Genomic DNA, 25,243 nt, shown 5'->3' on the forward strand with positions numbered 1-25,243 from the left:
TCGGGAAGCGGAAGGATGAGGGGGGTGACGTCGCGCTAACGGTCGAAGAGAAAAGGGGAGCCGGTGATTGGGGAAGGTGCTAGCACGTGGCTGCGCTGCTGGGCACTGATAGGCCGGGGGAGGGGGCGGGGGCGGGGCGAGCGGGGCCCGCGCGCGCTGTTTTGAGTGCCTGGGCCTGAGGCGGTGGCTGTTGGTGTCCCTGGGCCGGGCCATGGCGGCGATCTGGGAGTTCCACCTGCCCCTCGCTCCCGCCGACCTGCTGCGGGACAGCGGCTCCGGGTCCTACGTCGTTCAGAAAGTGCTGCCGGTCCGCGAGATTCCGCCTGCCCTCGCAGGTAAGGCCCCCCACCCCACCCCCCAGCCTGGTCCGCTCCCACCGCTGGCTCACGGCCGTGATCCCCCTTGTGTGTCCCCACGCCCCCGCCACTCTCCGTATTTCCCCGCAGCCTTCCGGACCGCTTTCCGGGCGCGGGGCGCGCTGGCAGTGCTGCAGCACTTCGACACCCTCTACAGCTTGCTCCAGTGAGTACAGAGGGACGAGCACCTGGCCGGGGATCCCGGGGACGCCGGGAGCGGAGCGGGTGGAGCAGGGATGTGGAGAGGCCGGTGTACCTGGGCGTTCGTGCCTCTTTCTGGTGGTGTTTACTCCGTGTTCTCATGCTCTGTGCTTGCCTTGCAGCCACTTCCAAGCTGTGGGTACCGCTGTCAAGGAGGATGCCCTGGAGCTGATGATGCACGGTGGGTATTGGCTGTTTCCAGCTGAAGCAGGAGTAATGGAGAGGTTGCTCTCCTTCAGCAGCTCAATGATGATGTAAAGGCTAATGTGACTCGACCAGCTGGGTTGCACCCTCAGTCCATTCCAGTAATACGGGCCTGTAATCTTGGTGGACAGTGCAGAGCTGTGCGTGTTCGCTGTAAGGGCAGGCCGACAGAAAATCCCCTTCCCCACATCTTTGGAAGATACATCTTTGGGATGCATCAGCTCTGAGTGAGTGTTTCCATGAGTTGAGAGGGGCCTGCGGGGATAGGATAGTAAGCCCAAGGTTTGGGTTGCAGGAGGTAGCCCATGTTACAGCTGGTGAGATGTGAGCACATGTCTTTGGTAATCTGATGACTGCTCTAAGTCTCCAAAAGAAAGGATGGCTGAGGGGTCCGGTGCAGGGTGCTCACGACTTTCTGTCTTTCTTCAGTGGTGTCCCATCATTCCGGTGAACTTCCTGCCATCTTGGGTGGCTCTGGGCTGAGCCATGCAGACCGCACTGATCACCAAAATGCTCTCAAGATGAACTGCTATTTGCTAACTGGCCTGGTGGATGCCTTTGAAATGGAAAGCTACAAGAGTGGTTTGTCAGAGGTGGATCCTGGTGGGAAGGTGGGTGAGAAGACTAGGAGGAAAACAAGATGATAAAAGTAGAAAACGTGTAAGCTTGCTCAAGTCTGTGGTATCTATCAGGTGTTATAGCTGGATTTATTTAAACATGATGCCAGCAAGAGCAGTGCATAATGTGGAGTACAGTTTCTGTGAAACTGTACGTGGAAAATAGCTAAAGGGACAATATCTTTCTAAACATCAGCCAGGACTCGGATGCCCAGGCCTCTCTGTTTCGTTCTTCAGTGTCTGGCTGGTACTTAGTGTGCTGGTACCTCTGTGGTCAACGGAGACAGCAACGGTCATTTGATGTGGGCATATAAGCCTCTTGTCCATCTCTTAATATATCGTCTCTTAATGCTGTAGAATTTAACAGTAATTTTCTTTTTTGAGGGATGCAGGGTGGTGATGGTGTGTTTTCTGTTGTCAAGCTGCTGTTGTATCACGTTGTGTAATCTCCCTTCTAGAACAAGAAGAACCGTACCAAGGTTTCTGGATCTTTGTGGGAAGAGGAGAGGGAGCCTCTCTTACGGCTGCTCACACAGCTGCTGCAGCTGGATCTCTGTCAGCTTTGGGGAGGTTTGGTGGTGGAAGAAGAGTTTGTCAGGTATGGGATGGAGTGGATGTAGAGGTGGAGTGGGTGACAGTGGTTTTCTGGAAGGGAAGGGTCAATATTAAATCTGCCAGTGAGGTGGTATTACAGCCCTCAGCGGTGTGCGGGTCACTGGGAAACTGAGGAAACCGTCTTGAGGCAAAAGCGATGTGTTTAGGAGCTTCTTCCTTTTCTCACGTAGGCCTCTAAACTTCAGATATTGTTTGCTCAGTTTTTTAAGGACACTGGAGAATCTCTCTGGTTTGAGAGAAGTGTTTGTGTAGTGCAGTGTGCTAGAAGGACGTTGGTGCAAGCTGTGATAGTGAGGTTTACTGTCTCTTCTGTGGATTTAGCTTAGTGACAGGAAGCTGCTACCGTATCCTGGAGAATCCAAGTATTGGTCTTCAGAAGTACCGGGCTACACAGGAGGCTGTGACACATCTGCTTGCTGCAGCTCTGACTCGCTACGATCACACGTTCAGTGAGTTCCTGCTCTTCTGCCTTCTTCCTGAAGCCATTCCCAGTTAGTTACCCTGACCTCTTCTTCTTCATATGGGAAAGGTGCCACTCTGAAGATCACGCAGATGCTGCAGCACTTTGAACACATAGCCCCAGTGTTTGCACAGGCTGTGAGCTTCTGGGCTACAGAGTATGGTCTGAAAAACCTGGTGGGTGAATTGCTAAGGTGAGAAAAATACCCTGAGGCTTGTCCTTCCATCCCTAGCAACTTGAGGCTCCCTACTCCTTGTTTCATCTTTCTGTGCAGGGAAATTGGACAGAAATGTCTGCAGGATCTGGCCCGTGATTCTTCTGGAATCAAGGGTTATGCTACCTTTATAACTGAACTGGCTGAACAGATTCCAGCTCTGGTGCTATCCAACATGAGCGTTCTCCTGCATCACTTGGATGGGGAGGTACGTTTCCGCAATGTTACCTGTCTGGAGAAGTCAAGTGGTGGAGGTGCTGCTATCTGGTTTTTCTGTCTGAAAACAGAACCTCTTTCACAGAGATCAAGTAGCCAAAACCTGCCCTTTGGAGTAGGTTCTGCCCTTACTTAAAAGATGGAAAGGAAACAGAAACCATGACATTTACTGTCTGTCACTCCCAGATACCCAAGAACAGGAGACTGCTTACTGGTCTGAGATCCCAGCTGTTCTCCTTCATTTTTCAGTACTTAATGAGTTTGTCATTGTGTTATCTTTTCTTAAACCACCCTTAAAAGCCTTAAGCGTTTCTCATACCAATTCTTGGCTTCTCTGGTCCTAGCTGGATAGCAGGATTGGCTTACTGTGTCTTGCAGGCACGGCCATGTTCACCCAAGGTTAAGATAAAGCCCATAATACAGAAATTCACTTAAGGCTGAAGCCTGGGACTTGGATGGTACAAACCCTGGGCCATTCTTCCCCTTGGCATATCAAGTCATGTCTTTTTGTCTCTTCCTGGTTCAAGAACTCTTCGTTTTGCAGAGTTACATGATGCGAAATGCCATTCTGGCAGCTATGGCAGAAATGCTGGTGCAGGTGCTGAATGGTGACCAGCTGGAAGAAGCTGCCCGTGGTACTCGGGACCAGTTCCTGAATATGCTGCAGGCCCATGTCTGTGACATCAATAGCTTTGTGCGCAGCCGCGTGCTGCAGCTTTTCACTCGAATTGTTCGGTGCAAGGTAAGTCTGTGCTGAGGAAATGGCATTGCCTCAGTCATCCCTTCCCTTGTTGTGTTTCCTAAGGGATTCTCTGTCACCCTGCTCTGTGTTCGCAGAGACTGAAGTTTAACAGAGAAATGTATTGTCCCATTGTACTGTGGTGTCTGCAATTCATTTTTCCCAAGAGACCAAAGATCCTAAGGGCAAGGTGGCCAGGGAACAGAAATTAAATGCTGCTCTTTATTGCTGGGACACACTAGAGGAGAGAACACAGTATGCAAGCTCTTTTTGGACATTGGTATGGGAAAACATCAACCTCACTAGATATACTAAGACTCAACTCAACAGGGCTCTGGATAACCTAATCTATGTTCTTGCTTTCAAGACCAGATGATGTCCAGAGGTCCCTTAGACCTAGACTTTTCTATAAATCTATGCCTTTTAGTACATTAATATATCTGCAGTAAAATAACTTCTCATGAGTCTAGGCTTTCTTGATAACTTTGTGCTCTCATTGTGTGCTAGGCTCTGCCTTTGACTCAGTTTCAATCTGTGGTATCGCTGGCTGTTGGGCGTCTCAAAGACAAATCTGTGGTAGTAGTTAAAAATGCGATCCAGCTCCTGGCTGCATTTTTGTCCAACAATCCCTTCTCCTGTAAGGTAATTCTGACTTGCTTGGTGGATATGCTAAATGTCTGTTTGCAGGCTGAATATCTGGAGTGTGCTATAGTCAGGGCAGCAGCTTTTGGGTGGTCTTGTGGGAGGGACGATGTAGGCTTTCACTCTGCGAATGGGAGTTTTACAGTTTTCCCAGGTTCAGTTCACGCTTTCTCTGGTTCTTCCCTCACTTGGTGTAAATGGTAGGTATGCTGAAGGCCAGGAGGAATGTGTTTGATTGTGGAGAAACCTGCAGAAGTTTGATTTGAATCCTCTGTGGGGGTTTCTTTCCTTAGGATCAGAATTAGTATTTTAGAACATTCTGTATGGAGCTGCAGCTTTTTGTGTTTAGCTGCACCTTATCCTGAGCCTCATACTGGCAATTTACAGCAGTTCCCGTTCTAGGATGATGGCCAGAGTCTTACTATTCCGGTTTCCAAAAACAGGGTTATCTGAGGGGACTGACAACTTAAAGCAGGGAGTGGAAGAGAAGGGAGAATTCCAGCATTTCAGAAAAAGGAAGATAAGTAACATATTTCTTCTTCTCTTTCTGGCATCTTCAGTTGAGCTGTACTGACTTGGCCGAGCCACTGAAAAAAGAGACACAGAAGCTGCAAGAAATGAGGGACCGTAGCAGATCTGCAGCACGTAATTTCCCTTTTCCCAGGGTTTATTCTTCCTCATCTTAAATTTGCTCCTAGGTTGTGGTGGCTTTTGTCTCACATATTATTTGTGTGAGATGGTGAGGCCAGATAACTGGGATTAAACTCACAACAGTGTTTCATACAGTGGTGTTACATGGACATTCGTATTGTCCTTTTATCTAGATCAACACTCCATTTAGCTAAATGTCCTATTTTCAGGGTAAGAACTCAAAATACCTATGAGCGCCCTCCCACATTTCCATTTTCAACCATTCAAGGACTGCTTGGGCCATAATTTTGGTCAGATATTAATTTAAATTTGATTAGCCTTGGACCTGGTGCTGCCTACAAAACAAATAGCAAATGATGGTTCTTTCTTACCTGTCTCTTCTTTTTTTACCCTCAGTGGTTTCTTTTTATGCAAAAGAGTTCTTGTCTATTCTTAGTGCAGTCTGTGGGATCAGCAATGGAATAGTACCTGCCTGGGGCGGGGGGAGGGAAGTAGAATTCCAGATTTCTCCAGATTGAGTTTCTCTCCCCATTTAGGGTCTCATCTGAGTCTCTCTATTCTTCATTCCCTCTATTTATTTATTTTTTAAATAGCTCCAGATGTCACCCCAGAGGAAGAGTGGGAAGCAATGCTGCCAGAAGTCAGGGCTGCTACACAGCAGCTCTTTCAAACACTGCAGGAAGAGGAAGAGGAGGTGCTGGAAGTTGGGAAAACAGCAGAAAGTACATCAGAGCAAATCACTGGGCTGCTGAGGAAGCTGAATTACAAGTAAGAAGGCTCTGTAGTTTGAGAGAGTATTTTTCCCAAGGGATGTGTTGGTCTCTTTCTGCTCAAGAAAGGTTTGAGCTGCAGGGTAGAGGGATGATTTCCAGTAATGTTACTCTGCAGAAGAGAATGACATGGGCACCCAGCACAAGGTGCTGGCAGGAGCTGCTTTCCCAGGTGTTCAGGGCAAAGTTGGATGGTTTCCCTTGTGGCTTGTTGGATGGTTTCCCTAATGGGTTGCTGATGTTCTTCTCTTGGGCAATGTCGTTGTCCAGGAGTGCAGCCCGCCTTACGCAGAAGGCCCTGAGTCGCTTCCAGGGGAAGGAGCCCTTCAGTGGCCCCACAGAGGAAAATGAGGAGGCAACAATCCTGGGCATTCTGAAGAGGCTTTACACAGGTAACTACTTCAAATCACTCTGTTCCCTAAGTCCAAGCTAATGCCAGAGCTAGACCAAAACCCTCTGGAATGGCCTGTCCCTCCTTCTGATCCGCGGGGCTCAATCTCTGTATACTTGACAGCTCATAGAGCTGCACCATCATTTGCTCATCCAGGGGCCTGGCATTTTCAGTGGATCACATTAGTCCTGTTATTTCATTTCTGGCCGGAACAGTTCCATGTTCCCATGAGAAGAGCATGTCTGATGCTTTAACTCACATAATATCTGCTGAGGGGAGTGAAGCCAGTGTTATCCACTCACACCCTCCTGTCCTGTCTGAATTTTTCAAGAGTTCTGCCTCCTGAACAGGTGGTGGCACATAATGCTTACCCTTGGCGGCCTCGACCAAGTACCTGATTCAAGCAGCCTTGCTTATCCTGGGGCTCAAGCCTCTCAGCATGTTTTTAGACTTCACATGCTTTGTCTTTGGTGCTCATTTCAGAATAAGGTTTCCTAGCCAATCCCCTTGAACTGATTTCTATCAAAATGCTACTATCTAAATAGTTTAATCATCTTAACTTTGTCAATTCTCCACACTTGCAGAAACTTTGCTAGGGAGTAGTAGTGTTTGCCCTCTCACTACTCTGCCCTGATTCCCTTTAGGATCTCATCCATCTTTGGGATGCCAAGTTCAGTTTAACCCCTTCATCATTTTAATGGAGTTTACCCCAACTGGACCATGCCTTTCTCAACCCCTGTATTAAGCTGGCATTTCTCTGGCGCATCACATTGTAGTACTGGAACTTTCTCTACAGCGTGCTGAGATTTTTGTCTTTGTAGCTAAGTCTGATGGCAGAATTTGGATTTTTGTCTCCTGGCTCTTGGAAGGTGTCACTGTGGGGTGGAGAGAGCAGGGTTAAAATACCCTGAACTGTGCCTGTTTCTGTTGTACCTTCAGTACTGCTCACAGACAAGTGTTCGTGCTGTGCAGGTTCATGCCCAGGTGAGAACAGTGAGGATCCTCCATGTGGCAACGGTTGTCTTGAGACTGAAGAAGTGGTACCAGAAGAGCAGCCTCAAACAGAGCTGATCAAACAGGAGATGTTGGTGCAATACTTACAAGATGCTTACAACTTCTCAGTGAAAATCACAGAAGCCCTGAGCCTGATCAGCAAGATGATGTATGAAAACTGTGTCTCAGGTGTGTGAAATGGCCATGGGGCCCTTTCTCCCCCATTCAGAGTTTTCAGATTTTTCCCCTTTGCTGAAGATGAGACGGTGGGGAGTGAAGCTCCAGGGGAAGGGGAAAAGGTTGGAGGAGCTGTTCTTCACTGAGCAGATGTCACAGGCACTTCCAGGATATCAGAAAAGCAAGCACCATCTAAATGGGTGTCGTGAAGAGGTCGCATTAAGGCATGAATGGGCTTTTTAGAAATCCATTTTTAAAATATAAAGGTTGAAAATGTTTTTTTAAAGCCAGGTGACCAAAATGACTTAATTTATGGAGGCTCCCCCACTCCTGTGAGAGGGGATGTATGTTCATCATCTCAGCTGAGGTTCTCCCAAAGTCAGCATGGCCAATGAAGCTGGGTTCTGCTACCTGCTCAGCACCCTGATGCAGCTTCAGGTGTTATGCTGGCCACGAAAGGGAAACTGAGCAGCTTGTCTCATCTGCCTCACCTTTCCTTAAACTTTATTCTGTAGCTGAAAGTGTTCCTGATCAACGGGTTCTACGGCCTGGTCCTTTTCAGTGCTGTAGTGAGAGTTGGTGATGAGTAGGCCTTTGAGGTAATTCAGCTATTCATATTTAATATTAGAGCTACTGTAACCAGTTAGACTTTTTTTTTTTTAAAGTGTTCATCATGAATCAGCAACCCTGAGGGGCAGCTCCCTCCTCTCCCATCCTCCCTGGCACATCCACTTGCCAACCACTCACATAGTTCTGGGGTATAGATGGGTCTAGGCACTAAAGCACCCTAGCTTCATGCAAACACTTCTGAGGCTTCATCTCTGTTGTGAATTCATGTTACCTATAACAAGCATGTGGGCTTCCCCAGCAAGGTTTGGATGTCATTAGCTGTTTGCACACACAAAAACAAACTTCTGAGCTCAGTGTCTTTACGGGTCATTTGAAGCTCAAAGCTGAGAGGATGCCCCTCACCTGATACTTAAACACCTAAGTTTTTGTTTATTTTTTTATGGTTGTGCAGATTTTTACTAACTTTCCAACTCCCAGTTGTCCTGTGCTGTAGTGTAAGGAAGGCAAGTTGGGTGTCTGGACAGCCAAGACATTTTGAGATGCTGTCTCCATTTGGAGACAGTGTGCTGCTGGGTGAGGAATGTCTGTGCTCAGATTCAGGTTTTTTAATTAAAGATTTAAGATTTTAAGATTTAATTCTGTTTTTTTCTGTTGCAAATGTGTATCTTTTGGTGTGACTGGGGGCAGAGGAAGCATACCAGCTTGTCTAGGTACAAACACATGTCTGATGGGGATCTTTATTCAGATTTATAAGTTGAGGCTTATACTGGTGTAAGGTCCCACTTAACCAGAGGTCAGACTCTATGAATTGTTCATTGTACAGTCCCTCTAATCGTTACTGTGGCTCTCTTGTGAGTGTTCTCCAGCTTAATGTTTTTGGTTTTTTTCCTTATATGCAGAAGGCTGAGCAGTATACTTCAGGAGTAGTCAAGCTGGACTCAAATGTGTTATTCCTTACCCCATTTATACATCAAATAGCTTAGTTCTTTGGGTTACAGCATCACACTGGTTCAGCTGCTTTGATATGCTGCGACCATGAGATCTTTTTTCCAAAGTTTCCCAGAAGAGATTATTGTTCTTTCTCAGACATGGTCTTCGTGCTCTTCTCCTAAACATATCATGTTACATTTAGCTGTAATATTGTTAACCTGTGCCTGTTTCCTCCAGTACATCTACATCTTTGTACTAGTGACCCCATTATGACTTGAGCCCTCCACAGACAGTAGCAGTGACCGTAGATGCTTATAGGGCTTGCTGTGAGAGCAGTACACCTACGAATTTGTTTTAATGGCTTCTCTAATGGGAATTAGGAAAGAACTGCACTAACACAACTGTTCTTCTCTTTGCAGTGGTGCAGGAAGCCATTGAGTTCTTTGTGACAGTCTCGCAGTTTGGTGTGCCCCAGGCACTGCTTGGAGTCCACAGAATGCTCCCCCTCATATGGTCAAAAGAGCCTGGTATTAAGGAGGCTGTGCTGAGCGCTTTCAGGCGGCTCTATCTGAGTCCCCGCGGGGATTTGGAGAGGTATGGCTCTTCCTCATCAGAAGGTTTTTGTTTTGGTTTGGTTTTTTTCCTCCCCTGTTTCTTCTTTTGGGAAGATGTTGGGAACGGGGTACGGATAGGAGGAGAAGTCAAAGTTGCCATGCTTCATGCTGAGCTGAAATGTAAGGTTTGTGTCCACTAGTAAAGATGCTTTCATTTTAAGCTCTTACCAACACTTGTGCAGTTCCAGGAGGTTTTTATACATCTGAGTATCCCAGTCTTCCTGTAGGACCTACTGCTGAGCTTCTGCTTTTGGTTTGCCATAGTGTTCAGGTGTAGGAAGTTCAAGCAGCAAAACTCCATGTGAGAGTTTATGGAAGGAGAAATTCAGGATTATTTTAAATGAAACTGTTATCAGGCATTCATGCTTAATGTTCTAATAAATTTCACTCTCGTACAAAGCACCGCACCAAGCTACAAACACCTAGATGCTCTGGGTAGGGTCCCTATGTGAACAAGGCGTGTCAGTTATGAATGTTCATGTCAGCTGGGTTCTTGACTGGCAACGATGAGCTGATTTTTTGGACAGCTGTTTCAACCCCTTTGGGAGTCAACTGTTGTTTTGGAATCATCCTGTGTCTAAGTGTCTTGTGTACTTCACCCTCTGCGGGCAAAGTTGTCGCCTGATGTCTGTTCCCTCAGTTTAGGTTTCTTATGGCTGCAGTCGCTCATCCTGTTGGGATAAGAGGAATGGTATACACCTTGGTCTAAAGTTAGAGCTGTCTTTCTGTTATTAGGGCTCGGGTTTTTTGCCAACAAGTCATGCGTGCTGTGACCTTATCTGAGTGTAGGCATTCTGCTTCTGATATAAACAACACATTCCTCAGTTTCCTGGTTTTCTTACTGTCGGTTGTGTCCTTGATTTTTCAATATACACTGTTTCATTATCCCTCATACTATAAAGGTTAGTTGTTATTATTGTTTGGGTGGTTTCATGTACATTTCTATTTATATTTCATTCAGTCTGGTCTTAAATAATTTTGTAATGAACCTCTATATGTGGCAGATGAGAGGATGTTAATGGGGTCTGTTGCTGATCTTTATTGAGGATTTGGGGGTGAAAGCTGGGTATGCTTGTTTCTTCCACACTAGAGAGGAGCTGTGTCTCCTCTCTGCTGTGGCATTTGCTCTTTTTCCTTAGCACTTGCCCACGTGTAAATTCTATTGGATACACATTGACTAAGATAAGTGTGAACCCTGGTGAGATGCACCATACCTCACCCTCATTTGTACTGTCAGGGCAATAAAAAGCACTTGCTGCTGCTTATTTCTTCTTGATAATGTTCCCTGGAGACAACTTTCCTGCAGTTTGAGCTTTGGACTGTTTTGTTCATAGAGAATTTTTCAGTTTCTTATGCTCTAGGGAATAGTGCTTTGACCTGTGGTTGAGAGCAAACTGGGAAGTGGCTAGTGAGTGTCTCTTGTCAGGCCTTTGAGCACCAGGAGGAGCAGCAGTGCACAAGGCAGTGGACTTCTAAGCCTATGTCATGCTCATTGGCACTTGAGCTGGGTGACTTGAACTCCAGCTTGTGGAGAGGGAACTCTTCCTGTCCCCAGGGACCAGCTCTGTTATCTAACAGATGTCCTCAGCTCTCTGAATAGGATAGTAATTGTGACAGTTGCTTTTAATTTACATTTAATTTTTTTATTATTATTTCATTTTATTTTTCCCCCCTTCAAAGGGCCAGGGCCCAAAGCCTGGTGAATTCTCTCTCTCTCATCATGGTGGATGCATCGCTAGGAACAATACAGTGCTTAGAACAAATAGTGAGTACTTGCCTTACCTGGGTTTGGATTGTATTTGTGATGTTAGATGTCTGTTATATTAAAATGGTAGTCATTGCAGTTAATGTCTTTGCTGGTTTGAAGTCTATCCTCCTCTACCTCTCCCTACTTGTTTTATTGCATTTCTTTTCCAGATCGCAGAGTTTGTGCAGAAAGATGAAATAAAGCCTGCTGTGATCCAGCTGCTTTGGGAGCGATTCACAGAAAAATCTCAGTGCTCATCACTAGAACGACGTGCTGCTGTGATGCTGCTGGGGATGATGGCACGGTGAGCCCAGGGCCCGGTTTAATCCTGTGAGTGGGAAGATGTACAGGGAGTTGATTTCTTTTTGTTGTTTTAAATCAAAGAACTGTGGGTGCTGCCTCAGCTAGCCCTTTGTTCTGCAGCTTCAAAATCAGTAACTAGGTCATGGGGTAACGAAGCCTGGAATTAAACGTAGTTTTGCTGTGTCCCACCAACAAAGTCTCTGAATGAATATGATGACATTATTTTGTGTTCTGAATGTCCATTCCTTCTCAGGGTTTACCATGTCACAGCTCTGCAGCTTTGTCTGTGTTTGGATAAGAACAGTGAGAAGCTGCTGAGTAGAGATGTCTGGAGCCTTTACCATGGAGGGAAATTAATCAGCTTCCCTTTCTGGGGGTAAAAAGAATGTAATTGCACTATCAGGTTTTCATTTCCTCAGTTTCCCAGCCCAGTAAGCCTTTAGCATTTAGCGTACCTACTGATTTCTTCTTGCTCTTCCTACTTTAGTCCTTCATCAATCAAAAATAGGCCTGCATAATGATGATCTTCAAGTTCTTGGCTCTAGATTTGGAGCCATTTCTGGAGCTTACAGCCAGTATTAGATATTCCTTCCAAGGTATTTCTAACATTCTATCCCATGTGCTTGCAGCAGAATTGTCGATGTCATCTCAAAATTAATATCCTTCCCTAAGATCATGGGATTTAAAGAAAACTGTAGGTTTCCAGGGTATCCCATGCGATCCTGTGTCAAGGGGTGGGTATGTGTGTGAAATAAGAACAGCATTGCCTTCTTTACAAATCTGCTAAGGGAGGTGACTTTGCTTTAGATTCTCAAATACATTAAACTTTTTTCTTGCTGCCTTCACCCAGTTAATTGTATATTCCTCAGAACAGGCCTGCATAATTCTACCTTTCAGAGGTAGAAAGGGAGGTGTGGGGGTGTGTCTTGGGGGTGGTGGTGGTGTTGCTTTGGAGTTTTTTCCCCACAGTAGGGGAAAGAAGTGTCACACATCACCAGTCCTGAGCTGCTGGACTCTCTTCTGTTTTGCAACGTTTTGATTTGTCTTAGCCTTTTAAGTGTTGCTCCTTTCTGATAAGAAAGAAGAGTCAAGAGTTTTCTTTCTCTACAAAGACACAGTATGCCCAGTGTTGTTCACTTTGGAGAACCTCCTTGTAGTGGAGTATGGATTATACTGGTTTCTGTGGTATATTGCTTGCTGCTCCTAAACCTGTATCTTGAGTCATTGGGTGGACTTTTTTTCCTCCCCCTCTTACTCAAAGCACTGCCTTCCACAAGGCACAAGGAGTACTTCTATTGGTTATGCTTACTTCTGTAAACTTTAATCAACAAATCATGTAATACCCCCATCCCTTCCATTCCACAGAGGGAAGCCAGAGATCATAGGCAGCAACCTGGATGTCTTGGTGTCAGTAGGGCTGTCTGAGAAGGTATGTGAAGACTATCGTCTGGCTCAAGAAGTATGCAATGTGATCTCCAAACTTGCCAGTAACCCTAAGGTAAGACTCTTAGCTTGTTCTTGAAGTTGTCCAGAAACAGGGTTGTCCAGAAACAGGGAAGGGGGAAATGGTTTATATTGAGAAGAGGGAAAAGTGATTAAGTTTTTACTGATTTTGAAATGAAGTAGGTTGAGACCATTCAGCAGCACTGTCTGGAGAGCTTAGCACACATCAGTGAACATGTAATAAAAGAATTTTCATTAGGCCACAGGCTGAATTCAATTAATAAAGAGTTCAGTGCACAAGAAAATCTGTTTTTTCTTTCAATTCTTTTCCTCAGACTCCCAGTTCTAAGTTGATTTGTGTTTCCTCAACCATGAAGCCCTTTCCTCTACTGATGTTTTCTGGTGTTGTGATTCTTTTGCCCTCCCTATTAATTGATATTTGGGACTTGTCAGCTGTACAGCTGAATATAAAACATGAAAGGTTTTCAAACCTCTCCATGTTGTACTTACAACAACATGATGGTTGATGGCTTCTTTGTCTGCGGAACAATTTATACTTTTTTTTAATGCACTAAAAAAAAGTTTGTTCTTTGACTGAAGCATTTGGGGTGTTTTGGTTCAGGAGTTCCAGAATAAAAGCAACCCTCCTTCACAGCCCCATCATTCTGCATTTCCCCCTTCCACTGGGGATGTTACTGCAGGACCTTCATGAGTTAATGTGTATTGCAACATTTTTGAATGTTCTGAAGATGGTTGTAATTCAATTTTAGGTTGACTTAACTCTGCAGTTAAGTTTATGTATGAGAAGGGACTGAACTGCAGATACTTGAATGACTGTGGTAGCTCTTCTTTCCCTTCCCTGCCCCCAATCAGAAATTCAGTACAGAGAGTAGGATTCTAGTGAATTGAGAAATCTTGTTTCCAGCTACTGACAGCTGATAAATCCTCAAACAGTAGGTTGTTTTGGTCAAGTATATCTTGATCAGGCAGCCACAGATGTGCTGGGATATCTCAGGCATTGTCATACTCAGTTCAGTAGTTCTCTGGGTCATCTTATTCCCAATTTAAAATGTGGTGGGACTGATACAGAGCATCTGCAACAGCCTAAGTGTGAGGTGGTGTTGGATCCAGAGCTGTCCTCTGTTATTTCTACTGGTGATATTTTGCTTTTAAACAAAACCTCATGTTTCTGGAGTACCCCTAGGCAAGGGCATCTAGTTGACTTACTGTTGATAACTCTAAGGATGCTCTACAGGTTTCCCTCGTTGTTCATTGAGGAGAATGAGTAAGTAATATCAGATTTTAAAAGAGTAATTTTGAGATTTCAAATGAGTTATTTTGATTTAGGGTGAAATAGTGTAACTGTCTGGGTTTGGCCTGGGATCAAGGTTTGGCCAAGCTTTAAATCCATCCAGTGCTGCCACCATGCCTTCAAAAGTGACAGCAATGTTCCTGCTGTGTGTTTAGTTCCAGGGCAGTACTGGATGTCCCTGTCATGGGCCTACCATAGGTTTGATTAGCATTGTCCACATAGCAAGGTTAAGTACTGCGCCGGGTGGGGGGGATCTCTTATGTGGTAACAGTAACTAACCTGTTCTCTCTGCAGCCAGCACCGGGGAAGAACAGTGCCCCTTTTCGACTGCCACAGAACCACATGCTCTTTGGGTGCCTGAGTGACACTGTGAGTAAAGGTGAGCTCAAGTCAGCAGTAGGTTTGGAGGATATAGAGTTGGGCTGTGAGACAGCCTGTGTTGTTGCTGGTACATGTGGTACATGGCTCCCTCTTCTCATCAGGCTTTGGCCAGCCAAGTGGTCACTGGATCCCCTTCATGGAGGCAGCGGTAACACTCATCTACGAGCTAGCAGAAGGGGCAGAGGAGATATGTGCTCGCATCCTGCAGGTGTGCAGTCAGCAAGCTCTGGAGAAGCTGCAGGAGGCTGATGGGCAGGAAGGTGGTGAGGAAAAAAGCTGGTGAAGGAAATCTGTACCCGTGAAGGAGTCTGGAGCATGGAGACGGGTTACACAGGGAAACTTGGGAGTAACTGATGGGGGAAGAGTTCTAGATGAACACTGAACTGTCCTAATTTTTCTCCGCTAGATACAGGGGCCTCTCCCAGCAGAGTCTCTGATGGTGCTAGCAGTCTCCCCACATTCCTGCTGATGCACCTGGTGTCCCTTGTGGGACAGGTGGCACTGCAGCAGGTAGCATATTTGGAAGTGTCAGTGACATCAGAGCTACGCAGACGTCGCATGCTTAGAGAGGAGGAGAAGTCCAAGAAGCATTCTGACAGCAGCACGAAGAAGCAGAGACGCCAGGTGAGAACTGAGGGGGACTTTTCCTTTGGGCAGCTCTTCTAGTGTCACAGCTACTGCCACAGCAAACTTCTGGAGAATGTGCTCCTGAGGATGCATGAGGTCCAGGGTAATGCATGCTTTGGGAATAGAAATGGATATGTGTTGGTGGTCAGGACTGACAGGGAGAGCTGAGACCCCTAAATGACCCTGTTTAATAAAACTCTCACGCTGTTCTTGTGTTTTGAACAGGCAGAGGGGAGGGAATGAATGGTGGTGTCATGGCCATGCTTATCTTCCTGCTTCAGGCAAACATTTCCTCTCTACTCATCACTTCCTTTCTTACCAGTGCAATCTTCAGCAATTGCTCCTAGTGGTGAAGAACACCCATTTGTGCCCTGAGTTTTGGAAAAGGGCTTCTGGAACCTTGGTCCATAGGGCTTTTGAGGGTCCTGTCCTCTCTCAGGCAGTAATGATGAAAGTTTAATAGTAGCCTTCTTAATAGGATCTGTGTGATAGAAATACCTGGTTTGATTAGGTCTACCTCAGAACACTTTCCAGACTGTAGTGAGGCTGACTTTCTTGGATAAGAATTGAGAAAAAAGTTGTGCCCCATGGTATCCAGTCTCTATTAGATGCCTACACTGCTATGTCCAGAGAAGTTTGTAGTTCCTCATCCACTTTCCTTATCAGTGTCACTACCATTTCCCACACAGGAGGAGGTTACTATGAGATTTTCCAAGAAGCAGCAGTTGGATGCAGATTTTGTCTCCATGCAACACCCATGTCTCTCTTCTTGTCTTGTGTTGCTTTTGCCTTGCTGTAAGGTTTCTCATATTCTTGCTCACAAGACCAGCAATTCAAAGGCTGCTTTGAACTGCTTGCTTTTAGGACTTGCATGTTCCTTAAGTTGCGCTGGACTCAGGCATTGACAGCAGTGTGTCCTATGTCTGTCTCCATAGTTTCATTACCTTCAGCTTCCTTTTCATTGGTGTTCTGTAGACTGGCAAATCCTGGACTACCCTTCACAGCTTCATTCGGTTGTCAGGGAAAAGTGGGTTATAAAACTCCATCAGTCCGCTGTTCTCAACTCTAGTCATGCTGCTGGTAACATTCATGCACCTCTCACCCAAGAGAAGAGTACTTCATGAAGGAAGGGGTTATTTTTACCTGTCATCTTTCTCTACAGTCTTCTGCACAGAGCACAAAAAATGAGACCACTATAGAGGAGGAGCTGGGCCTTGTGGGAGCCTCAGCTGATGACACCGAGGCTGAGCTCATCCATAGTATTTGTGAGACTGAACTTCTAGATGGTAAGTGTGGCTGCCACCAAGGAGCACTGGCTCCGTCTGCCTCTGTGAAAGAAAAGGTATGGTAGGTAACTGATCCAGAAGGAGGAAGGCTGTTTCCTTCAGAAGGAAACACTGTCATTTTTGTCTGGTGTCAGTTTCTATGTAGGCTGTCTGTTTCTTTGCTCTGCCTCTCTGGAGGTGGTTTTTCAATAGTGAAAGTGAGTCAACCAGTTTCTATAGTCTGCAGGAGTCCTGGGATAAATTAATTAATTGTTCTTAAAGGGCTGCACAAACAGTGCTCTCATACTTGTGGTCTTTATCCTCACTCTCTAGGGAAACACCTGTTCTCTGCCTTTGTTCCACTGGTGCTCAAGATCTGCAACAACCCTGGGGTCTATAGTGATTCAGCACTCTCGGCTGCTGCAGCCCTGACTCTTGGCAAAATGTGCATGATCAGGTAATGCCTAGCTGTGCCGCTGTTCTCTTCCCAGCATTCATAGTACTAAAGCACAAGCAAACATTGCAACTCCTTTCCTGTGGAGAGAGCAAACAGAAAGAGTGTTGTGGTTTAGTCCCAGCCAGCAACCAAGCACCACACAGCTACTCACTCACTCCCCTCCCCAATGGGATGGGGGAGAGAATCGGAAGAGTAAAAGTGAGAAAACTCGGGTGTTGAGACGAAGGCAGTTTAATAGGCAAAGCAAAAGCCACACCTGCAAGCAAAGCAAAACAAGGAATTCAATCACTACCTCCCGTGGGCAGGCAGGTGCTCAGCCATCTCCAGGAAAGCAGGTCTCCATCGCATGTAACACTTATTTGGGAAGACAAATGCCATCACTGTGAACGTCGCCCCCTTCTTCTTCCCCCAGCTTTATATGCTGAGCATGATATCCTATGGTGTGGGATATCTCTTTGGTCAGTTGGGGTCAGCTGTCACTGCTGTGTCCCCTCCCATCTTCTTGTGCACCCAGCAGAGCATGGGAAGCTGAAAAAGTCCTTGACTACTGTAAGCACTACTTAGCAACAGCTAAAGCACCTCCGCATTATCAACACTGTTTTCAGCACAAATCCAAAACATAGCCCATACTAGCTACCATGAAGAAAATTAACTCTATCCCCACCAAAACAAGGACAGTGTTTGTAGATTTTGGGTTGGTTTGGGGTTTTTTTGTCTCACTGCTTTACAAGAGATGGAATTTTGGTATCTATGCCTTCTTTTCTGTACCCTATCTTGACAGCTCCGAGTTCTGTGACTCCCACTTGCGTCTGCTGTTCACTATGATGGAGAAGTCCACTCTGGCTGGTGTGAGATCTAACCTCATTATTGCAGCAGGAGATTTGGCCATCCGTTTCCCCAACCTGTTGGAGCCTTGGACATCACATCTCTATGCCAGGTAATGCTACACTCACTGCTGGGAGAGGACAGGTGATGAGAGTTCTGTGGAAGGGTGATACTGGACCTCCAGAAGGTGAGAATGACCCAGGAAACCAAATTTGAAGGTGTCAGTGCAGGGAGACAACAGACCTGGGCTGTGGAGTAGGCTGTCATAGGTATCAGTAACTTAGAGATATTCACTCAGATGCTTTCTGCAGTAACTATATGCTTCTATCAGGTTGCGGGACCCCTGCCCAAGCGTGAGGCAGACGGCAGGACAGGTGATGACTCACCTCATCCTCAAAGACATGGTAAAAGTGAAGGGCCAAGTGAGTCAAATGGCAGCTCTGCTTGTAGACCCAGAGGAGGCAATCGCAGGAGTGGCTCAGAACTTTTTCAGTGAACTCTCCAACAAGGCAAGTGGATGTTCAGTGACCTTAATTCACAAGAGTGGGGAAGGGCTGGTGGAGGCTGGGTCAATGACACAAAAGTTGAGTCCTGGAGAAGTTGTGTCAGTGATGTAGAGGTCTGTCCCTCTTCACCTAAATGAGGGTAGGTAAAGGACATTTTGCAACAATGAGTTTTGTTTCAGCCCTGCTGTTGCTGAATTTTACCTCATCCATTCCCATTGGAAGGCAGGCTCCAAACCCTTTGCTTTCTTGTGTACAGCTAGCACAGGGTTGGGAACAGTTTTCTGCAGTTTGCCTTTAGGCCTTACAACAGAGCTCCCTAAGCTTAAGGCTCAGGGAGTGCATCATTTCTGAAACCCTTCAAAGCTGTTATTGGCTGTGTGACATTGAGATACTTAAGTTGAAGCAATAACAGCCCAAGTGGTTAAGAAGAGTAACGACGTTACCCCTGTACACTGTTCATTCAACATGAAGGCTGCTGCAGGCCCTTCAGAGTTTGAGATTTACTGCCTGAGAAGCTGTAATGATACTGGGTCTTTACTATCTTAGCTTGCTCTGTTACAAGCAGAGCCAGGCACCTGACTGCACTGACTTTCTATCTCTGCAGTGTCTGTGACAAAACCATGAAAAAGCAGTGGCAGAAGGAACATGGATTGGGCCTTTTTAGGCAAGATGGGAGGCAGTTCCTTAAGCTGAAATGCTGTGTAAGCTTCCTTTATCAGGAAGCTGTTTTGTTCGGTTGTGATAAGGTTGGAAAGCAAAGAAACTGCATCCAAGTTTGCCAAAGAGCAGAGCTGTTGCAAATCATGGTTCGCAGTTGTTGTTAGCTTGTTGGGTGTTTTGTTTGTTTGTTTCTTCCCCCCTTAGCTTCAGCCAAGTAGTCCTGGATAGGTTGGCTGGCTGTGTACAGCTCATTTCAAAAAGTTGATGTTCTCAGTCAGTAGATTCGGGGTGGGGAGAAAGGAGGTAATTTTAGTGGACAGCTTATTTGGCTTGACTCAAGTTGTCCTTCATAATTCTGTATCTTATGTAGAATCTTGTATCCTGCACAGGGTAATGCCATCTATAACCTGCTTCCAGACATAATCAGTCATCTCTCAGATCCTAACGGCGGTGTAGAGGAGGAATCCTTCCACACTATTATGAGGTATTCTGGGGTTAAAGAAATCTCTTTTGACCAGGACTCTGTTCATGCAAAGTGGGTGCCAGATCCAGGGAAGAGAAACTACAGTGACATATACAAAATGCTTTTTTCAGTTGTTCTTGATCTGATTTTTTTCAACCTGCATCTGAAATGGAGTCATGCTGAGGGGAATTGATTCTAAAGCCAAATAACTGGGGGTGAAGAGAGACTCTACAAAGAGTTTCCACCATCTCATTCAAAATTACTTTCCCTCTAGAAAAGGAGAACAGTTGGGTTTATGCATGGATATGTGGATATGCACCATTAGGAGAACTCAACAGATTTTAAAGACACTGCCACCTTTGTCATTTTGGTGGTCTACTGGATTTTTGTGGGCAGTTTTAGTAAAACTGTAGTTAATGTAACAGGTTTGGGGGGGCTTTTTTTATTTCAAGAAAGCCTTGCTTACATTGTGGAGAGGTTCCGGTTTAACTCAGAAATGGCAGTGGCAAATCAAGTTATTTCTGTTTATGTGTAGGGAAGTGTTGGTAGTGCTGGTGAGACCTTGCCTGGAATACCACCACGGTTCTGGTCACTTAGTTAAAGAAAGATGAACTAATGCTAGAAAAAATGCAAAGGCAGGACTATTGAGGATACGTTCTCTGCTCTGTATCTTAGAAAAGAAGTTGTGTGGTGGTTGTAGACATAACAAAGACTCAACAAGGATGTGCTTAGAGCAGTTATATCGAGGCCAGTGGCAACCTGACTGAGCTTAACTTAGCAGAAAAGTTGGTACAACAAAAAAGGAGGTTGGCAGGACCTTCTTAATAAACAGAAGTTACTCAGTGATTTCTATGAGGACATCACGCAAAATGCACAAGCACTTAATTGTGTTAAAGTCCATGTCTCTCTCCCTCAAAAAGCTAAGAAAGATGTGGGCTCAGGGTAGCATTTAAGTTCTGTTAGGCTTTGTTCCCACTTTAGTGCAAAGTAATGCTCACTTTCACACTGATCCAAAATACGGAACACACCTTCAGCAAACTAATAACGAAAAAGTCACAGGAGCAGTTTTGAGTGGGGAAAAAAAGTATTGCGAGTCACCCTGCTCCCCTCAATGTCTGCTTGTCAGGCATACTAGCCTTCCAGCACAGCTTGTGAAGTGAGGAGATTGTCTGGAGGTGTCGTTCTTAAAACTGGATGGAAGGAGCTGATCAAAAGTCGACACTGCAGCCTGTTCAGCATCCCTCCTACCTCAGACCCCACACAGACATTAGCAATTCTCACTCCAGACCTGCAAGGGTCTTTGCTTTAGCTGGATTTCTTAGTTTCATCCTAGGCAGGTGATATTAAGCAAACATGCAGTTTTAATGACATGTTATGTTCCCCAACAGGGACTGTGATTACTATTTGGAATATATATATGTATATGCATATAGCTTCTCCTGAACAAAGTCTGAGGCATGCAGAGCTCTCTTGTCTTCTTTTGAAGGACCACCCAGCTGATCACTGGATAGGATAGCTGCAAGCATCCTATGGTGTAGGCAGAAATGGGGTTTCCTCTCTGGGCTTTCAACCTTGCCATTTTCTTTTCCTTTGCAGACATCTGTTTTCATATATTACAAAAGACAAACAGACAGAGAGCTTGGTGGAGAAGCTTTGTCAGCGATTCCGGACTGCCAGGTGGGTTGTACTCCTAATTTTCGTGACAAGCAAGTCTGCTTCTTGGGAATTGTTTCAAGAAACTAGCTTGTATACAGTGGTTGTAACAGGTTCCCATTGTATCCTTCAAGTGGCAAAGTGACAAATGCTGACCTAAGCTGGATTAGGTCCCCTTTTCTTTTTTCTGTCTTCGTCCAAAAAAGACATGAATAAATATGTATAAATTAAGGCTTTGGATCTTATTACACTGTGATTGGCCCCTCTTCCTCTCCTCCTTTCTTAGAGAAAAGGTTTTGTGATAATTTAGATCTGCGTTACAGCTGAGCAAGGAGACACCCCACGCGTGGGTTATGCACGTCTCTGGCCCTCCTCCACAGGCATCTCAGCTAAGAAATCGATGTGTTCAACTGAGAGGTTGGGATCTCCCCAGCAGTCCTGCCTGGGGTGATCTCGACTATGTTGCTGATATAGTCCTGCCCTTGTTCTGAGTGCACGGGCTGCTGCGTACAAACTCTATGCCTGGGACTCTGTTTTCATATTCAAGGGCTTGTGTTACTACATATATATGCCTTTGCTGTGCTCTGTCTGCAAGATGTGTATGCCTTGCTTATGGTACTGATTACAGAGTACATGGTGCAGGACCCATCCTATGAATCTAGGATATTATTTTGCTTCCTGGGTTTTAGGGTTGTTTGCACCTTTTCCAAGCCACAACTTCACTGACACAGACGTACACTCTGCGCCCCCACAATAAGATAGTAGAAATTTATCTACCTCTGTTGTGTGATTTCAGTGGTATCTTCATTTTACCTTCCACTGGATTTGGTGCACCCTGCCTTCCTCCATTCCTTTGGTTTTCCTTTGTGGCTTTGCCCTTGAGGTTTAAGCTGTGTCTGCTTATCTTGGCCGTTTGTACGCAGTGCCTGGGCATGTGACCTGCTCAGCTGCCTCAGGGAGTTGCATATTCCCCAGAAACACTTAAATTGTTTCCTGAGCTGCCATGGAGTGGCCCCTCTCTGCAAAATTGCCTCCCATGAACACTGGTGAGCTCTTCACGCCACATTTGTAAAGAACCTTCTGCGTGTAAGCCATGTGTAGCCTTTACTAAAATGCCCTAATATTTCTGTACCACAAGATCATCAGTTTCATGCACACTAGCAGTAATGCTAGAGCAAGACTCTCGCTCCAGGCTAAAATAGGAGCTTGTCAGAAAAGATTTTGCAGCCGCCTCCTCAGCATTTCTGGAACTCTAAACATAGCAACATGCCAAGTATAATTCAGACTTTAAATGTGGAAACACCTGGATGCTACAGCTTTGTTCTCCATCTGTCTGCATTTGGACAGTGCATTCTGGAAGGGTATATGCAAGACACACTTCTGGACCTCTGCTTTGTATATATTAATAATAGGGGCTTTGGCTTAGGTTTTTTTCTTCCCATTCCATCACAGTGAGCTACATTAAAGATGTTATTTTATTATTTTTCCTTTTTTTTCCCTCCCCCTTTTTTTCCCAGTAACTTTTGCTGGAATTTGAATGTCAACTTCCTTTGAAACAGCGGTTATTTGTTCACTTTATATATTAGTGAAAATGGCTTTCTTTATGTCACTGGCCAGGAGAGAGAGAACATCACATAAAGCTTCTGCTTGAGACTATCTCAAACATGCAAAAATGAGCAGACAGCTTTCTGTTGTTATACAGCTGAAATAACGCCCTTCAAGAGGAGTCCTCACCTCACTGGGTGTATTTTTTCCTCCTAGCTGGCAATAACTTCTGACACTTTTAAACAAGTGACTCTTTAACAGTGAAGCCTTCATGTTTTTCTGACAGATACTAAGTCAGTGTCTTTGGAATACAGACATGGTTGTGAAGTGGTTAGTATGGTATGGCATGGTACTCTGTAACTGGCGTGTAATAGAACAAGCTCAATCTCGTGTTCTGCAGGGCAGAAGCATCTGCAGGAAATGCTTCATCCCTGTATGCTGTAGTTCTAGGTAGGATGTGCTCATCCTTACACACCCCTTTTTATAACAGCTAAAGGCAATCTTTGTCTTTCCCAGAACTGAGCGCCAATACCGGGATCTGTCCCACTGCCTTACTCTGCTTTCCCTCTCGGAACGCGGCATTCACAAGCTGCAGGACAACTTTGACTGCTTTGCAGACAAGCTCCAAGACCCAGTTGTCTACAGTTGTTTCCAAACTGTGCTGGCTCGATTCCGCAGAGCAGGTGGCAAATCTGAGACAAAAGTAAGGATGGGGGGCAAGTGTCCAGGGCAGGAAAACCATTGCTTTTTGCACACAATGATTGGAAAGCCCTGCAGTTCTCCATATTAAGCAGGCTAGTCCTTGCCCCCAACAATTTATCAGAGAACCAAATGGCAATTCTGATGTGGATGTAACACTTCTCTCCCCACACACTCTTTTTCTTCACTTTTCTTCTTCCCCCCCACCCCCATCTTCATAAGGTTCTGGTTGACGAGCTGGAGCAGAAGCTGTCTGCCACCCATAACCGAGGGCTGGATTCAGCAGAGACATGCCAGGAAGGTAGTGGAACTCCAATGCCACAGCCAGCCAAGCGGAAAACAAAAAGTATGTTCCATTTGTGAGACTTCTGCCTTCCCCCTGATCCTGCAGTCCAGCAGAGACACCTAGGGACTTTTTCTCACCCTTACAGACGGAATGGCTTCAATGCATACTTTTTTTCCTTTTTTAATTTTTTCTTTTTTTCTTTTTTCTTTTTTATTTTTGTTTCTTGGCAGGTTCATACCGCCAGCCCCTGAGCACAGCCAACAGGGATGAAGATTTTGTCACACCCCCGCCTCGCACCCTCCGAAACCATAAGCGTACCCAAAAGCGTCCTCCACCCAAAAAAGCTATTATCACCTTCTCCAGTGATGAGGAGAGCAGCTCTGAGGATGGTAAGGCATTGTACATGTTTGCTCAAATGGTGAAAGTAAGACTATAGATTTGGCCCATCAGGATATTCCTTTGGTAATGGGCAGAAGGGGTGTAGGGCTTCAGAGCACTGCTTAGGTTGCCTGTAGCTCTCTCTGCTCAAGGCAATGGAGTGCTGGTTATTGATACGTTTTACTCTCTTAGAGCTATCGGCAGAATTAATAGACGAAGAAACCCCCACCAAAACAACTCCCATCACCAGATCTTCAGCCCGCCGGCTGCGCTGAGGGAACCATCTGCTACTGTCTTTAACTAAAAATAAAACTCATTTTATGCAGCAGTCGTCTTCTCTTGTCTGAACTACTCCATAATATGACAGTGCTTTAAATAAAGAAGTTATACACCAGGCTAAAGTGACTCTAAGGCTGTCTTTTGGTATCTCCACAAAGAAAGGCAGTGAGGAGCATAGCTGCCACTTGGACTGTTTTTGCTCTGGCTTTGCAGATGAAAGTAAGCTGTTCTGATTTAAAAAAAAGAAAAAGTCTGGAAGAAAGTCTAAGAAGAGCCAAACTAACCACAGAGTTCAAAATGCCTATTCTCTTCCCCTTTTGTACATGGTTGTAAGTCTACCTTCCAGCACAGGATGATCACTGATATGATTTTGTTGGGCTTAGGCCCTTTTATGTTTGATCCTTTTTGAAGCTCTTGCCCTGCAAATCCCAGCAGGGCTTCAAGGGGAAGTTACCTGCATCTTTTTCTTGTACAGATCTTTGCAAAGATGACTTGAGGGATTTGGTGGGGAGGGGGGAGAAAGGCTATTAAACTATAGCTAGAGTGCTTCAACAGAGCTTACACAAAGTGAGTAGGAAAAAAATACAACTTCGAAAAGTTTTGGGGGTTTTTTTTGGGTTTTTTTTTTTTGTTTGTTTGTTTTTTTTCAAAAAAGGAAACAAACAAGCCCAAAAAACTTTAAAATTATCTTTGCCTAACTGATTTTCTCAAGTTACCAAGTATACTGGAGGTACTGGTTGTCTTGCTGCACTTTTTGGAATATTTGCAGTGAATCCAGCGAGGACTGGCACTTAGGTCTTTACTTCCAGGAATGCCACATCACTGTTCACGTCAGTCCTGGCACTCCTTGGACAGCCATGTGAACATGAAGTGCCCTAAGTCTGAATTTGTGTTAATCCCATAAACAACCTTTAACCCCCTGTCTCACAGGGAAACTGGCATTTGTCCCAGAGCTATTAGTACAGAATTATTTCCTCCTACCCGTCAGTTGCCTAGAAAGCAGACTAGTGACTGACTGGCTGGGCAGGAATCAGAAGGGTCCTCCGATCAGCAG

At 45.4% G+C, this 25,243-nt stretch overlaps 1 protein-coding gene and 1 non-coding gene across 2 annotated transcripts; both read left to right on the plus strand.

Annotated features, from left to right (window-relative positions):
- The first annotated feature begins 134 nt into the window (after positions 1 to 134).
- NCAPD2 (non-SMC condensin I complex subunit D2) lies at positions 135 to 24,238 on the plus strand. Its single transcript, XM_075107905.1, has 31 exons — positions 135 to 335; positions 447 to 522; positions 680 to 738; positions 1,191 to 1,372; positions 1,837 to 1,976; positions 2,315 to 2,442; positions 2,523 to 2,646; positions 2,728 to 2,875; positions 3,428 to 3,625; positions 4,130 to 4,264; positions 4,825 to 4,909; positions 5,509 to 5,683; positions 5,956 to 6,077; positions 7,049 to 7,258; positions 9,166 to 9,340; positions 11,041 to 11,125; positions 11,278 to 11,411; positions 12,776 to 12,908; positions 14,460 to 14,544; positions 14,648 to 14,809; positions 14,953 to 15,170; positions 16,336 to 16,459; positions 16,772 to 16,895; positions 17,677 to 17,832; positions 18,052 to 18,229; positions 19,276 to 19,370; positions 20,946 to 21,026; positions 23,064 to 23,250; positions 23,469 to 23,592; positions 23,763 to 23,921; positions 24,103 to 24,238. The coding sequence occupies exons 1-31, from the start codon at positions 212 to 214 to the stop codon at positions 24,183 to 24,185; spliced, it is 4,209 nt and encodes a 1,402-aa protein (XP_074964006.1). The 5' UTR covers positions 135 to 211; the 3' UTR covers positions 24,186 to 24,238.
- On the plus strand, positions 799 to 1,116 carry LOC142052209 (small nucleolar RNA U85). The gene has a single exon (XR_012658778.1). It is a non-coding gene; the product is annotated as a small nucleolar RNA U85 (small nucleolar RNA).
- Positions 24,239 to 25,243: the final 1,005 nt, after the last annotated feature.

The sequence above is a fragment of the Phalacrocorax aristotelis genome, chromosome 1 (assembly GCF_949628215.1).
Source record: "Phalacrocorax aristotelis chromosome 1, bGulAri2.1, whole genome shotgun sequence".
NCBI classification, from domain to species: Eukaryota; Metazoa; Chordata; class Aves; order Suliformes; family Phalacrocoracidae; genus Phalacrocorax; species Phalacrocorax aristotelis.